The sequence below is a fragment of the Nicotiana tabacum genome, chromosome 1, assembly GCF_000715075.1.
Source record: "Nicotiana tabacum cultivar K326 chromosome 1, ASM71507v2, whole genome shotgun sequence".
NCBI classification, from domain to species: Eukaryota; Viridiplantae; Streptophyta; class Magnoliopsida; order Solanales; family Solanaceae; genus Nicotiana; species Nicotiana tabacum.
Window position 1 is genome coordinate 217,956,012 of NC_134080.1, and position 16,947 is coordinate 217,972,958.

Here is a 16,947-nt window from a genome sequence, read left to right on the forward strand (position 1 = left end):
AAGATGAAGAACCCTTACTAGTCCATGGTAAAGTCATTGACATGACAAACAGAAAGGCAGATATGATGAGTCAAGTAAAAGAGCTAAGTGAAGATAATACTGCCTCATCTCCAATGGAACCAAGTACTTCAATCACAACCACTGAAGCTGAAGAAAGAGTGGTTGATGCAGTTCAGGGAAATCCACTAGCACCTGAGAGAAGAACGCAGGAAAACCAGCCAAACGCACCCACATCCTCTCAAAATAAACCTTAGACTTCTAACTGGAGACACCAAAGCTCTCATCCGATGGACAACATTATTACTCCTTTAGATTCCAGAGTACAAACCAGGTCAAGAGCCAAAAATTCACTTTCCTTCTCAGCTTTTCTCTCCTAGATAGAATCCAAGAATGTCAAGGAAGCCTTGAAAGATGCAGATTGGATTACAACCATGCAAGATGAGTTACATTAGTTTGAAAGGAATAATGTTTGGCACCTGGTACCCAGACCCTCAGATCGAACTATTATAGGAACCAGGTGGGTATTCAGAAACAAGCTTGATGAACATGGAATTACTACAAGGAACAAGTCCAGGCTAGTTGTTCAAGGCTACAATCAGGAGGAACGGATTGACTATGATGAAATGTTTGCTCGTGTCGCTCGCATGGAAGCTATTAGAATTCTAATCACTTTTGCATCTCATAAGGAATTCACCTTGTTCCAAATGGATGTTAAAAGTGCATTTTTGAATGGACTTCTTAAGGAAGAAGTCTATGTGAAGCAACCTACAGGGTTTGAATGTCATGAACACCCTGAATATGTTTTTAAACTAGACACAACATCGTACGGGCTGAAGCAGGCTCCTCGAGCCTGGTATGAAAGGCTGTCAAACTTCCTCTTGGAAAATGGCTTTAAAAGAGGAAAAATTGACAACATTTTGTTCTTAAAGAAACAGGGAAGGAACCTGCTCATTGTTCCGGTCTACGTTGATGATATCATTTTTAGGGCAACAACTGATTCTCTGTGTGAAGAATTTGCAAAACTCATGGGAAGTGAATTTGAAATGAGCATGATGGGGGAACTGAACTTCTTCTTAGGTCTTCAAGTAAAATAGTCCCCAAAGGTTATATCCATTTATCAGCAAAAATACATCAGGGAGCTCTTGAAGAGGTTTGACATGGAAGCATTAAAGGTGATAAACATATTTCTACTGCCACTCGACTGGACATGGATGAAACTGGATGTCCTATGAAGCAAACCATGTATAGAGGCATTATTGGGTCTCTCCTCTATCTCACTGCCAGCAGACCTGATATTGTCTTTAATGTGGGTCTATGTGTAAGGTTTCAATTAAATCCCAAGGAATCTCATTTTAAGGCTACCAAAAGAATACTGAGATATTTCAAAGGAACACAGGACCTGGTTCTATATTATCCCTCAGGTGATAGTTTTAATCTCATTGGTTATGCTGATGCAGACTATGCAGGTTATCTTGTGGAAAGGAAAAGAACTTCTGGAATGGCTCACTTCCTAGGTTCATGTCTTATCTCTTGGGGTACAAGGAAGAAAAATTCAGTGGCTTTTTCAACAGCTGAAGCAAAATATGTAGCCGCAACATCCAAATGTGCTCAACTTTTATGGATTAAGCAACAATTGGAGGACTTTGGGGTACTCACTGAGAGTGTGCCCCTTCTATGTGACAACACCAGTGCACTCAACATGGCCAATAATCCAGTTCAACATAAAAGGACAAAGCATATTGATGTGAGGCATCACTTTCTGAGGGACAATATGGAGAAAGGGCTGATATGTATGAAGTTCTACAGCACAAAAGACCAAATTGTAGACTTTTTCACCAAGGCATTAAGTAGGGAACAATTTGAAAGAAACAAAGTGAAGTTGGGACTTTTAAATCCCAATTGAGAACCTGATTCCTCTTTATCTGGCTATGAAAATCACCTTCAAGAAATAACTGGCTAAAAGTGTTTTCTGGCCATGTCTAACTCACTTTAATACTGTTGCAGATAAACACGCATGATGAGTATAGAAGTCGTAGATGCAGTGCATGAATGATAAAAGAGGATTGATTCTTTCAAATAAAAGGTTAAGAACCTGGTTCTTGTACCAAAGGTTATTAGTTCTGTGCATCCTTTAATATACGTCTTAAAAAGGGTACAAAACATAACTGCCATGTCATTCAACTTTTTAGATCCTATTGTCACGTCTCTTCACTTAAAATTGTTCCATCTCCCTTTGAAACGTTGCACTTCTCCGCGCCCAACCGCCGTTTCAGGACCGATGCCTATTCCTCTCTCTTTATAATTATCCTCTCCTTATAAAAACCCTTTTCTGTTCTCCCTAACCATAAGTCCTCTATTAGAATTTCCCAAAAGCATCTTCCCACCATTTTTCCAATGGCTGAGACAAACTACGACCTCCCTGCCTCAATCGTACCTACTACTGATAAACCTATGGAAACTTCCGCTCCTACTGACCCTTCCTTACCCGCTCTTATCTTCCCGCTAAAATCGTACATCACCCAGATTTCCAGTCTCTCTCTATTTCAGAAACCCCTAAAATTGTTGCTCTGTCCTTTCCATCTTCTGATGTTCCCACTAGTCAATGACCAAGTGGAGAACAAGGTCAAAACTCTGAGGTCACAGAGAGTTCCGCCATCGTTGCTACCGATTCTGTGGTAGCAGTAGTACCAATTGAGGAAGAGAATGTTTTAACCGTCTTTTTGGTGTCTGCTGATGGTGTACTGCATGAGATTATCTCTTAGAAAAATGAGGTACATGGTATGGGGGACGAAGGGTCCATTGTAACTGTTGAAGGCGATGCACTAGCAGATACTACTGGGCCCTTACATGATGAACCTGATCCCTTTCCGGAGGACCCAGGTCAGGGCTCTCATTCCCAGGATAGTTCTGTTCCTGCATTCGTTGTTGTGCCCTTGGAAGTGCAAGAACCTGAAATGAGGTCCAGTGATGAGGGGGACCTAGATAACTTGGCTCTTGATGCGTTCATAGTTAAGAGGAGGGTTGTGTGCACTCCTGAGTCTGAAACCAAACGACCTACTACCAGGCTTCAAGCTAAGATGTCCTACAATTCTGCCCTTCAAAAGAGCAGAAAAAGTAGTAAGAAGAAAGGGAGAAAGTTGGTGAAAGACAGTGTACCCGTAAGTAATGAGGCGATCCCTGTAGTAGAGGTGGAAGAAGAAACACTATATGAACATGGTTCTCTGGTTAGACGGTCTCAGAAAAAGATAAAGCCTACTTCAATAGAAAAGCGGTCACCTTCTAGCTCCAAATTGAAGGAGGTTCTGAGTGATTTCTCGATGTCTCATGAGTATGTGCTAGTCAAATCCAAGAGAAAAGGAAAATTAAGTGGTAAGAAGTTAGGAAAATGCAAGTCTGAAATTGTTCAGGAACCTGGTTCTGTGAAGAGGTTAAAGAGTGAAGTCAGTCTTGGCTCAGAACGCCTGAGGCACCAAAAGGTTCTGTTGGGTCGTGTTGACCCCACAATCTCTGAGATGGCTGGCATGCGACAAATTCTTGAAATGGTTGAGTTTTAACGATGGGGCATCTATTTCAAATAGATGGCCCTAACGCTTATGAGAATGAGGTGCAAAGCTTCTTTGCTAGCCTTTTTCCCATTGAGACCGACCACATCTGTGCTTTGGTGAATGGAGTGGATATAGTGTTTGATGTAAAGCTACTTAGTAAAATTCTTAAAGTTCCTACAACCGATGTGTCCAGTGTAAAGGATGTTTGTCAGTTTAACTTCATAAATGTCGTGGTAAAGGACAATGCAAACTAGAAGGGGGACCAGATCCATAAGAACGCGTTACTCCCTGTCTATCAGCTACTTTTTGAATTGATCAACAAAGTTCTATTGCCTCGAGCTGAGAGGAGGTCCATGACCTCTAAGTTTAACATGTTCTTGATGGAGCAACTGGATAGTTTTAACCCTGTAAACTTGTCTGCTATTATGATTGAGCACATGCAAAAGGTAGCCACCTTCAAAGATGGCAATCATGGCCTTCCCTATGGGTTTTTTCTTACAAGAGTGTTTAATTTCTTTAAGGTTCCATTGGGGCAAGGCAAGGTGGGGACTAAGAAGCAGACTTTCTCACACACTACATTGGAAGAATGTGAGTGCCTGGAAAGAATAGGGGAGTAGGAAGTACATCAACCGTCTCACAACTAATTAATGCTCAGAATAGTGCAATTGAGGAAATTCTTCGGTTGAAGGCTAGGAATGCTATCCTGGAAGGTCAGCAAGCCCAAGGGGTTCTGGCATCAAATGATGAGGTAGCTCGTTTGGCAAAGGAGAATGTTGATCTCAGGGCACAAGTAGAGAACCTGAAAGAAGAACTGCTTAATGATCAAAAGTCGGCCAATGCCCGAATAGACCTTGTTCTCTAAACACTTTTTGCAGCCTCCAAGCCTTCCACTCCTAGTTCCCCCTAAGTATCCCTTTAGTGACCAGATCTGGAAATGTTCTTTAGTTTTTTTTGTTGTTTTGGCAGATGTTTTGTTTTCTTTTTTTATGTGGTTGGGATGAAACACTACTGCTCTCGTTTTAACGGTACAATGTTGCCTCTTGCTTTTTAAGCAAAGTCATATTAAAGTTTTATCAATATAAATTCTATCCTTTTTTATTATATCAGTGCTTTACTTCTTTGTTTCTATTCTCTATCATATTTATGTGCACATATGTGGCATGAGTTAGCTTGGCTGGACTTTTTTGTGTTGCTCTTCTGTTTTTGTCTTTTTAATGATGCCAAAAGGGGGAAAATAATAGTAGAATATGACCATAAAGTCAGGGGGAACATATGGGGGAATATGTGTACGAAAGGGCATAGAGTTTGGGGGAACTTGTGTTCTCCTATTACTTAATCTGGTTCTTTTAGCTCTAAATCCTCGTTATCAATGTTAAGTTTTTCATCATCAAAAAGGGGGAAATTGATAGGTTTTCAATATCTTTGCCTTATGTTTTGATGATCTAACAAACTTAATGTTAAGGACCAGATAGGGAACCTGACTCACTTGGACTACACTGCATTTAATAGATTCCAGCTAAATGTGAACTGCTACAGCTTCAGGAGCCATGAAACTAAACAAGGACCTACTACCCTTGTGGTTCCCTCATAGCAGTACAAAGTCAGTTGGAAACAGCTAGAAATGAAGTGACTGACTACACTGTTTCTGCCGCACTGCACTATTTCCAGTGCCCACTCACTTCTTGACCAACTAAAGTGCTCACATCATTTAAGTGATGCAATCAAGGTGTACCAACATGAGTTTATATTGAAACATTACTTGAATATTTCAGTTTATCATTCAAGCCTTTTGCAAAAAGAGAGAAATCAATCCTCACGAGCTTGAAGAACAAAGTTGAACGCAACTACATACCAGTTCCTAAAGTTAGCATGTTGTTGTACTTAGTTGAGTTGTAACTTTGTGATTGTACTTATTGTATCTCCTAAATTGCTTAGCTAGAAGCGCTGACTAGGAATCCTCTTGTAAAATCCGTAAACTCCTTGAGTTTATGTTGTGACTAGGTTTAGTCAAAAGCAAAAGCCTTTGTAACTGTAGAGTGACAAAGTGTCTTGTAGTGAGAGCATCACAAGTTAGTAAAAGTCTTTGTAACTAGGGAGTCACAAAGTGGCTTGTGGTAAAAGTACCACAAGTTAGTTGCATTGAATTCTTTGTAATGGAGTCATTACAAAGTGGCTTGTAATAGGTTTTTACAAGTTAGTGAAGTTGAAAGCCTACTGGTGTAGGTCATGGTTTTTGGTCCCCTTGTGTGGGATTTTTCCACGTAAAAATCTCGTATCTCTTTTACTTACAGTTTAATAACATTCTAAGCAGAATCTCGTAGAGGACAAGGTACTCTACTATTTGGTAGACTCGTACAAACTAACAGAGGAGTATTCAAACGTTGGATATTATTTCATCATTGGCTATTTCATGTAATACTCTATTGTGTCGTGTGGGTTGTGAGATGGCATGATTAATTGCATATGTGTTGAGGTTCCATGTAGCGATGGTGTTATGTGAGTAGGATGACTCTTGAGATACAGATCATATATTGCACCTTAGTCGTGTTTGAGTATTATGGCGTACGACTATCTATCTCCCTAATATTTGTATTATGAACTTAACGTGCTTGTGGTCGATATTCGGGTATTTCATATTCATGAGCATTTTAGCTCAGTAAAGTCTTTCCTTATATGGTATTATGTGTGGATCGGGTTGCACGCCGCAACAGTGTGATTTTGAGTACAGTCCCCTATATCTATTCTTGCATTCTTTGTTTCCCATTTTATGAGGGAGGTTCATGACATCCTTTCAGTTGTTCAATTAGTTATGTAGGTCGAGTGGTTCTTTCCAGAGTTCGTTCTCCTTATGTATCACGTTCGAGTTTGTAGCTTGTTGGCACATTGTGGCATCATATGAGACTTTTAGCAATGTCTGAGGTGGCTTATTGCCTGAGCAGCTTGTACTAGGTGAGACGAGATTATTATACCTGGGATCAGTGCGATCGAATTTATATGAAGTATAATAAAGAGCAAATATAGTTATTTTGTTCATAATGAGGCAATGGTTCTTGTCACAAGAAAGAACTCAATGAATTATTGACTCAGTAATTGGTCATGAATTTCTACACATCGCTTTTGTCGTGGAGGTATTTCAAGATTTGGAATAGGATTTATATGAGTCATGACCTGTGTGTGAGCATCAGATTCATGGAATGTCGGCTATTATTATCAGAGGATGTTATTATGGTCATGCGAAATATGCGGTTCATGGTGTTAATTCAGCAAAGGCATACAATCATGTTTTGGTATATCGTGTGGTGATAGATACGATGTTTGTATGTTGGAAACAGGCCTGATAGAGAATTTTGGGTGTTGATATTTGGCTCTAAGACTTATTTGGCTAAGTAAAAAGGGAGAATCTTCAGATTTGTTCGAGAAAATGTGCTCAACTGAGTTGTGGTAGCACGGGTAGGTGCACGAGGTGTACATAGTGATTTCAGACAAATCCAGCACAGTTCTTAGCACGTTCGAGGACGAACGTATATTTAAATGGGAGAGAATGTAGCGACTCGACCGATCATTTTGAGCTGTAGTGTGCCATTCGGAGGTTTGAGGCCTTGAGCAGCTTCACTTCAGGTATTATGACTTGCACGTGTGGTCGGAACTGGAATTTCGGAAGTTCAGAGTTGATTTGGAAAGAGAATTCTCATTTCTGAAGCTTTAAGTTGGAAGAATTGACTAAGATTGAATTTTTGAGTAAACAACCTCGGAATCGGGATTTGAAGGTTATAACAGGTTTGTATGATGATTTCGGACTTGGGCATATATTCGGATCGGGTTTTGGATGACCTGGAGCATTTCGGCGCCTATTGTGGAAGTTAGCATTTTGGAAGAGTTTCATGAAATTGGGGTGGAGGTGTATTTTATGTTATCAATGTCCGTTTGGGATTTTAAGTTTGGGAATAGCTTCATATGGTGGTTCTGGTATTGGGAGTGCGTCCGGAAGTGGATTCGAAGGTCCGTAGGTCATTTCGGGGTCATTTGGCGAAAGTTAGAAATTTGAAAGTTATTGAGAAGTTTGATCAGAAGTGGACTGTGATTCACGATATTGATGTTGTTTGATGTGATTTGAGGCCTATAGCACGTCTAGCTGTGGGACTGGTTTGTGTGATTGGACGGGATCTCGGGGACCTCAGGTGTGTTTCAAGATTGTTCCTGATCATTTTGGGCTATTTTGAACTGCTGCTGCTGGTATCTGGTTTCCTTCATCGCGAACGCGTAGGGTGTCCCGCGTTTGTGAAGAGGAATTTGAGGCAGCTGGTTTTTTGGCCTTCTCAAACGCGAACATGGAGTGTTGCCTAATGAAGCTTATGTGAACACGACACAAGGGTCGCGAACGCGAAGAAGAAATCAGAGTGGGAACCTGGAGTAGTTTGGCCTTCGCGAACGCTAAGTAGTGGTATCTGCAGCTTTCGTGAACGCGAGGCTTTGATCGCGAATGTGAAGAAGGGCTGGCCTGGGCAGATTGTTTTAAAGACGGGATTTGGCCATTTTTCCTCCATTTTTCAATTGGTTGGGCAATTTTGGAGCTCTTGGAAGGGAGATTTTCATCATCTATGTCAATATAAGTGATTCCCACTTATTATAAGTTAAATACATGGTTTGTATAAGGATTTAAACATGAAAATTAGTAGAAATTGTTGGGTTTTGGTAGAAAACCTAAGATTTGGTATTTGTGAATTTTTTACCACGAAATTGGGTATAGAATTGAAGAATAAATCATATATTTGAGTTCGCGGGGTTATGGGTAAAGTTTATCTTTGAAAATTTTCGGAATCCAGGCACGTGGGCCCAAGAGTGATTTTATCGACTTTTCAAGCGGAGTTGAGAATTGTTGTTAATAGGATTTTAATGAGTATTTGAGTATATGTTTATGGGTTTGCACAATTATTGACTAGTTTATGGAGCGTTAGGCATCTGTTTGAATTGTTGGAAAAGCTTAGGAGCCGGCTATGGAACTTTGGAGCGATGTAAGTGTCCTTTCTAACCTCGTAAGACGGAATTAACCCTCATAGGTGAACTAAATTATTGTGTGCTTCTATTTGTAGGGGCTACGTACGCACGAGATGATGAGAGTGCGTACGTAGCTACTAGTTATGCCTTTGTCCGGGTAATTTTAGGCTTACATCATGCCTCATTGATATTGTTGTTGATTTATGTTTATTGCTTTCCTTGAGAAGAAGCGAGATTGAGTTTGTTTATTAAATATTTTGAAAGGAGTTGAACTTGAGGAAAAATTGGGAACTTAAAAGTTTTCCTTTGAACTTCATATTTTGAAAAGAATTGAGGAATACTATAATCACTTAAGAAATCTATGTATAACCGCGTCGCAATTATATTTCGCGAGCGGGGTAAATTTCCACTACTCTTATAGGATCGGGTCATTCGCCTCGGCAGGATTATGTATTTCACTCGTATAGGATCGGGCCGTTTGCCTCAGCAGGATCTATATAATACACTCTCATGGGAGCGGGTCGTTCGCCTCGACAGGTTAATAGATACATCTATGGTTCGTGCCGTTCGGCCCTCGGCAGTACACAGTTTAATTTTATGTTGGACCGGACCGTACTCCATGGAATTTCCTATATCATATCTTCATGGAATCGTGCGTAATATTTGGCAAGCAGTCGGTGTATCCGTGATATTTTCGGATTTGTATTTATGATAATCTACTTGATGAGGTCCACTACACCCTTATGTGTGCTCCGGTTAAGGAGGGAATTTCAATTGGGAAGCTTGAGTTCATTGTAAAGAAGGGAATTTGTATCTCATATATTTATGCTTATTTAATTCATTTATTTACTCTGCCTCACATTTATTTACCTCTTTATTGTACCTGATATTATTGGACCGCTAATAAGTGTCAAAGTCGACCCCTCGTTACTATTTCTTCGAGGTTAGACTGGATACTTACTAGGTACGCGTTGTTTTCGTACTCATAATACGCTTGCCGTACATTTTGTTGTACTGTGCACATGTATGTTCAGTGACCTTGTGGGCGCAACAAGGTGGTTGATGCGGGGACTTACGTGAGATGTATTCCATGTTACGATCCGCAACCATCAGAGTATCCTTCAGAGTCTTTGTATTTTTCTCTCATGTCCAAATTTTTATTCCGACAGATGTTGTAGTTTATTTTATTTCATTTCCTAGTAAATGCTCATGCACTTGTGATACCAGGTTTTGGGATGATTATGGGATATTCAGTATTGAAAGTGGAAAACATTATTATTTATTTTGTAAAGTTCATCTTTTACTAGTTAAATTGAAGAATATTTATAATTTCAAAAATATTAAAATGAGAATTTAATTAACTATTTAGTGTTGACTTGTCTGACAGTAGTATACGACGCCATCACGACTTTTAAATAGATTTGGGTCGTGACAGAGACGGCGGTTGAGTTTTGTGTACTCATGTTCAGATTGAGTCTTGGATTATTGATGGATGGATGCTTGTAGGATAGGTTGTGTGAACATGCGTGCACCTGGATTATTTATGGATGGATGACTCTAGGACTTAATGGTCTTCGATTCTAATCACTATATTTTCTATGTCTATTGCTTTGATGGACTTTTAATTTGCTTCAGGGGCCGAGCTAGAGTGTAACGCACGGGTAGTAGCTTTACTAGATTTTGTATTTATATTAGAAGATCCATTAAATATATATTTAATTGCGAACTCAATAACCAAGATGAGGTATGAATTTGATGATAAATTCTGAACTCGTAAACAACAAATCGTGGTTGTCTCTATTTTTCTTGGTTTATCTTTTCTAGTGGAGTAAATTGTACTAATATCATGAGATGCTTACGGCAGAGTATGTAATTTTAATTGCTATACCTATTGTAAAATGAGAGCGCATTCGGTGATTTCTATTTCATGATGCTATTATTCTCTTCTGTTTGTTAATGGATTTACGTTTTTATACACCGACGCCGTAAAAAATGTTAAAAATTTAATCGATTACAATAGATTATTACTCTTATTTTTGGTTGACGCATTGGACTTGCTGGTATAAACAAAATTTAAACTCATCGTTAATAGCTAGGTATCTCATTCTGGTGCAATTTTACTGTAACCATTGATTCAGCTACAACAAAGAATATCTTCATAATTGAACTTCCCTTAAACCTAAATAAGAGTATCTTATTCTGACTATAATATTACCAAGAATTGTACTATTTATGTCAAATGGCATAAGCCACCAAATAGTTATCATAAATTAAATGTGGATGGTTCCTTCAAGGAGGAAAACCTTCAAGCAGGTTTAGGTGGCCTCATCAGAAACACCAGAGGTGCCTGGATTGTGGGTTTACAAACTGCACATATACGGCATCTCCACTTCAGACAGAATTTTTAGCGCTGAAACAAGGCCTCCAAATTGCTTTGAAAATGCAACAACAACCGGTAGAGATTGAAACAGACTCAACAGAGGTGATTAAATTAATAAAAGAAGGTAATGAAGTACTTAACGATATTATTTATGACTGCAAGTTGTTAATGTTAGTAATCTGTATTTGTAAACTAATTCTGGAAAACAGTGAATAACATATAAATAGAAAATGTAAAGAAACGAAAATTAATTCGAGCCCACTGAATTCACAGTGTTTCCTTAAGGAATTTAATCCCCTCCTAGTACCCAAAGTTATGGATTGTTTCCTCCCAGGATAGAAAAAATTATACACTGGTGTAGTGGTACTTCAAACCCAGTGTTTCAGCGAACACAAAGTTCTGTAGCAAATCAAAATTATTGTTGCTTTCTTTGAAGTTAAAACAATGCAGAAGGAGGAGGAGAAACTCAGAAAATCATATGTAAAATCTGAGAGAATGGACTTGTATTTATAGCCAATGTTGAGCTGAAATCTGAAGAGGTGCAACTCTTCCAAATGGCTGTTTATGCAAAACGGCCACACCATAAATGTCATAACATAAATGGTTATTTACTCAACAATAAAGAGGAAAAATTGAAGAGGGTAATTAATTTTCTGTTACCAAAACAGAAAACGGAAAAATGGAAATTGTTGGATCTTAATATTAATATTTTATTATTTAAATGATTATTTAATAATATTTTTGTTAATATTTACTATTAAAAAATAAATTTGGTCCAAAAATTTAATCAATCAATCGATCATTTGACCAAATCCAAATCCAAATCCAAATCCGAAGCCGAAGCCGAAGCCGAGCCGAGCGAGCGACGACGACAGCGCGAGGCTTGCCTTCTTCTCAACTCTTTAAGAGTTAGAAGAAGAATAATTGCTTATATACCCATTAAAAACCTCTTCCTCTTCAAATATGGAACAATGTTCCTTCATCTAGGAGGGAAACTTAATATTTCACTCAAAAATTTCATTTCCCTCCATTTCCCATTCATCTTCTTTTAAGCCATATTAATGCTTAAAACCCAACAATCCCCCACATGAATGGGGAATGGCTATATCATGGAAATATGCATGAAAAACTGTGTGATTCACAAGCAAGGATTAATTGCATCTGGATAAGTAGGTTTCCCTTTAAACTTTCTTTGGTTCTCATTGTTGTGTTCGTTTCAGCCATGAACACCGCCTTTGGTGTAGACAACCATAAGTCACATAACCAACCCTTAACTGTCTTTGGTTCTCATTGTTGTGTTCGTTTCAGCCATGAACACCGCGTGGTTTCATAAGTGCATAGAGAACTGGCCTTGCAAAATTCTCCTTGAAGCGGCTAACATTTCACACTTACATAGGTGATTCATAAACGTTTCATCCCGTAGGTACACTATTTGATATACCACATATCAAATTTAGAAAATATTAAAAAGCCTTAATGATTTATCCGTGGCACTGAACATTGTCTCATCACGAGAATGGACCAAAAGTTTAATTGACAATGTTGAACCGTCATTAATGACTTTGTTTGATCTCCTTGGACCTAGATCTTGGGATCTCCAGTCTTCTAGGTAGAGTTGTCGCCACTATGACTTGTTCTCGGCCATAATCTCATTCCCCTTGATGATTTCTCAACTACCTCTCTAGTTAGGGCTTTTGTAAGTGGATCCGACACATTATCACTTGACTTTACATAGTCAATCGTGATAATTCCTCTAGAGAGTAATTGTCTTATGGTTGTATATCTTCGTCGTATATGACGAGATTTGTCGTTATACATAATGCTCCCAGCCCTTCCAATTGCCGCTTGACTATCGCAATGTATGCATATTGGTGCTAACAGTTTGGGCCAAATTGGAATGTCTTCCAAGAAATTTGAGAGCCATTCAGCTTCTTCACCAGCTTTATCTGAGGCTATGAATTCAGCCTCCATTGCAGAGCGGGCAATACAAGTTTGTTTGGACGACTTCCAAGATACCGCTCCCCCACCAATAGTGAATACATATCCACTTGTGGACTTGGAATCAGTTGATCCGGTGATACAATTTGCATCACAGTATCCCTCAATGGCTGCAGGATATTTACTGTAGTGCAAAGCAAAGTCTTGGGTATATTCTAAATATCCCAAAACTCGTTTCATTACCATCCAATGAGATTGACCTGGATTGCTCGTGTATCGACTCAATTTACTTATAGAACAAGCTATATCTGGTCGTGTATAATTCACGATGTACATTAAGCATCCCAACATGCGAGCATAATCCAATTGTGATATGCTTTGGCCTTTGTTCTTTGCTAATACAAGATTCGCGACAATTGGAGTCTTTGCAACTTTAAAGCCCAAGTCTTGAATTTTTCAAGTGCTGTCTTAATATAATGAGACTGTGACAATGCCAGACCTTAAGAAGTCTTATGGATCTTAGTTCCCAGAATTAAATTAGCAACTCCCAAGTCTTTGTTATCAAACTTGCCAGTTAGCATACGCTTAGTCGCATTTATGTTGTCAATGTCATTACTCATTATTAGCATATCATCCACATATAAGCAAACAAGGACTATGTGATTTGGAATATTTTTAATGTATACACATTTATCCCATTCGTTTATTTTAAAACCATTTGACAATATTATTTGGTCAAATTTTGCATGCCGTTGTTTGGGTGCTTGTTTTAGTCCGTGAAAGGACTAAATAAGTCTACAGACTTTCTTTTCCTTACCTTGAACCACAAACCCTTCAGGTTGTTCCATGTAGATTTCTTCATCCAAATCTCCATTCAAGAAGGTCGTCTTCATGTCCATTTGATGAATTTCAAAACCATACACTGCAGCTAATGCTACTAACATCCGTATGGATGTAATTCTTGTAACTAGAGAGTATGTATCAAAGTAGTCAAGACCTTCTCGTTGTCTATACCCTTTGACTACAAGTCTTGCCTTAAATTTATTAATAGTGCCATCATCTTTCATTTTCCTCTTAAATATCTATTTAGAACCCCGAAGGTTTATTTCCAGGAGGAAGATCAACCAATTCCCATGTATGGTTGTTCAATATGGATTCTATTTCACTATTGACTACCTCTTTCCAAAATAATGTTTCCGAAGAAGACATAGCTTCTTTAAATGTTCAATGCTCGTTTTCCAACAAGAATCACAAAATCTGGTCCAAATGAAGTAGACATTCTTTGACCTTTACTACGTCTTGGATCCTCCTGACTTAATGTACTTTCTTTTGTTTCTTCCCGAGGTCATTTAGATCCTTCACCAATCGTCTCACATTCCTTTTTATACGGATATATATTTTCAAAGAACTCAACATTATCTGATTCTATAACCTTATTATTATGAATGTCGGGATTTTCTGATTTATGAACTAGAAATCGATATAATTTACTATTGGTCACATATCCTATGAAAACACAATCAACAGTTTTCGGTCCTATTTTCGCCCTTTTGGGTTTAGGAACTTCCACTTTTGACAAATACCCCCACACTTTAAAATAATTCAAGTTGAGCTTCTTTTCTTTTTATTTTTCATATGGAATAGATTGTATTTTGCTATGGGGTACTCGATTTAGTATTTGGTTAGCCGAAAGAATGGCTTCCCCCCACAAGTTCTGTGGCAAACCAGAACTTATCAATAATGCGTTCATCATCTCCTTTAATAAACGATTCCTTCTTTCTGCAATCCCATTAGATTGGGGCATGTAAGGGGCCGTTGTTTGATGAATAATTCCATATTCTAAACATATTTGTTCAAAAGGATATTTATATTCACCACTCCTATCACTTCTTATCATTTTGATTTTCTCGTTAAGTTGCATTTTAACTTCATTTTTGTATTGCTTGAATGCGTCTATTACTTTACCTTTACTATTAAGTAAGTAAACATAGCAATATCGAGTATTATCATCAATAAAAGTTATGAAATACTTCTTTCTATCGCGAGATGCTATTAACTTCATATCGCAAATATCTGAGGTTGTATTTTACTTAAAAAGGAATTTCTACTAACTTTTAAATTATTAATTCCCATGTTAAAGGTAATAATTCTTTCGATGTTGTATATAAATTGAAAGGGGTACTTTCTTTACTGTGATGACCCAAAATGTCATCGGTTGTTTTAGAAATAAATTAAGTGTTTCGAGGCCTAAAAAACCTCTCTCTGCATCACTTCGATTTGCGTGTGCAGTCTGGGCGCATAGCCGGAAAGCCATTATGTGAAAATCTGTGAAAAATAATAAAATTTTCCTTTAAAATGAATTTATATTGACTTCGGTCAATATTTTGGGTAAACTGACCTGCACCCATGATTTGACGGTCCCGGAGGGTCCGTAGGAAAATATGGGACTTGGGCGTATGCCCGGAATTGAAATTCAAGGTCCCAAGACCGAGAAATGAGTTTTTTTAAGGAAAATTATTTTCTAAAATATATATGAGTTTTTAGAAATGAAAAATGTTTGGAAGCTGATGGTATCGGGCCCATATTTTAGTTTCGGAGCCCGGTAAAGGTCTTATATGTGATTTAAGTCGAGCCTGTAAAATTTGGTAAGAAACGGAAGTTGTTTGATGTGATTCAGATCCGTAGTTGTGAAAATTGATACTTTGAAAGTTTTGAGATTTTTCTTAGATTTCTATGCTAAATTCGTTGTTTAAGATGTTATTTTGGCGATTTGATCGCACAAATAAGTTCATATTATGTTTTTGAACGCGAAGGGTAAGTCAGGCTGAAGGAATTTTCCTTCTACACGAACGTGAGAAACAGGTCGCGAACGAGAAGCTTTGGATGTGATTCCTTTCGCGAACGCGGACCTGATATCGCGAACGCGAAAGCCTTTGGGCCTGGGCAGGGGAAGAGGGATTTTACTCTACGTGAACGCAGCCACCTGACCGCGAACGCGAAGGCTCGAGGAGTTGAAGCTCCTCGAACGTGAGCCCTTGAATGCGAACGCGAGCCCTTGAACGCGAACGCAATAGCCATCTGGGCCTGACCCATCGCAAACGTGACAGGCCTATCGCAAACGCGATGAATGCTTGCCCAGTTATTTTTTAAACAGAACCAGAACCAGGCAGAACCCATTTGCTTCATATTTTCGAAATTTGGAAGCATTGAGGCGATTTTCAAAGAACAATTTCTCCCCCAAAACATTGGTGATGCTAAACCTTTTTCTTTTGATTTCCCATTGCATTTCATCAATTTTCATCCTAAAATCTAGGTTTTTCATGGTAGAAATTAGGATATTTGGGTAGAGTTAGGGCTTTTGATTAATTGGGATTTAGACCTCGTTTTGGGGTCGGATTCTGAAACTAATTGCATATTTAAGCTCGTGGGTGAATGGGCGATCGAGTTTTGGTCCGAACCTCGAGTTTTGACCAAGCGGGCCCGGGGTCAATTTTTGATTTTTTGGGAAAAATGATAGGAAACCTATAATTAAGCATTGGGTATGAATTCTTTAGCATTTATTGATGTTGTTAAATCAATTTGGACTAGATACGAGTTATTTGGAGGCAAATTTTAGAGGAAAAGCAGTGTTTGAGGCTTGAGTTGGTCGTGGAAGTTTGAGTTAAGTGTTTGGTCTAACCTTAGCTTGAGAGATTAGGAGTCGAGTCCTATTTGTTATGTGTTATTTTTTGAGTACGACGTATAGGCATGGTGACGAGTATCTATACTTCATTGTCAAGCATGCCCGTGAGTCTTAAATTGAAATCGTTGTGTTCTTAATAAGTACTACAAATGCCTAAGTTGTTAATTCTCTATGTTGGGAAAGAATTATGACTATTCCCGTGGAAATTGCTTATGGTTGAGTATCGGTTCTAGATGAGGTTTCTTTCTAAAGTTAAATGTTGGAACAAGTTTGGTTATAGCTAATTCCCTTGTCGGGACGTATTTACTTCTTACTGTTGATTCCTTTATCGAGATATTGTTGTTTTCTTATTACTCCCTTGCTGGGACCTTTTGTGATTGGCGTTGAATTGTATATAGGGATCGGGT

The 16,947-nt window shown here is 38.5% G+C and overlaps 1 protein-coding gene across 1 annotated transcript; it reads left to right on the forward strand.

Moving 5' to 3' along the window:
- Positions 1–1,207: 1,207 nt before the first annotated feature.
- On the forward strand, positions 1,208–2,049 carry LOC142164802 (secreted RxLR effector protein 161-like). Its single transcript, XM_075223475.1, has 2 exons — positions 1,208–1,648; positions 2,005–2,049. The coding sequence occupies exons 1-2, from the start codon at positions 1,208–1,210 to the stop codon at positions 2,047–2,049; spliced, it is 486 nt and encodes a 161-aa protein (XP_075079576.1).
- The last annotated feature ends 14,898 nt before the right edge of the window (positions 2,050–16,947 follow it).

Excerpts from the sequence above, each read along its gene's own strand:
- LOC142164802 (XM_075223475.1), top strand. The coding sequence starts at position 1,208 with ATGGATGAAACTGGATGTCCTATGAAGCAAACCATGTATAGAGGCATT. Across the intron at positions 1,649-2,004 it reads AACAATTGGAGGACTTTGGG|ATAAACACGCATGATGAGTA; the intron begins GTACTCACTGAG and ends ATACTGTTGCAG.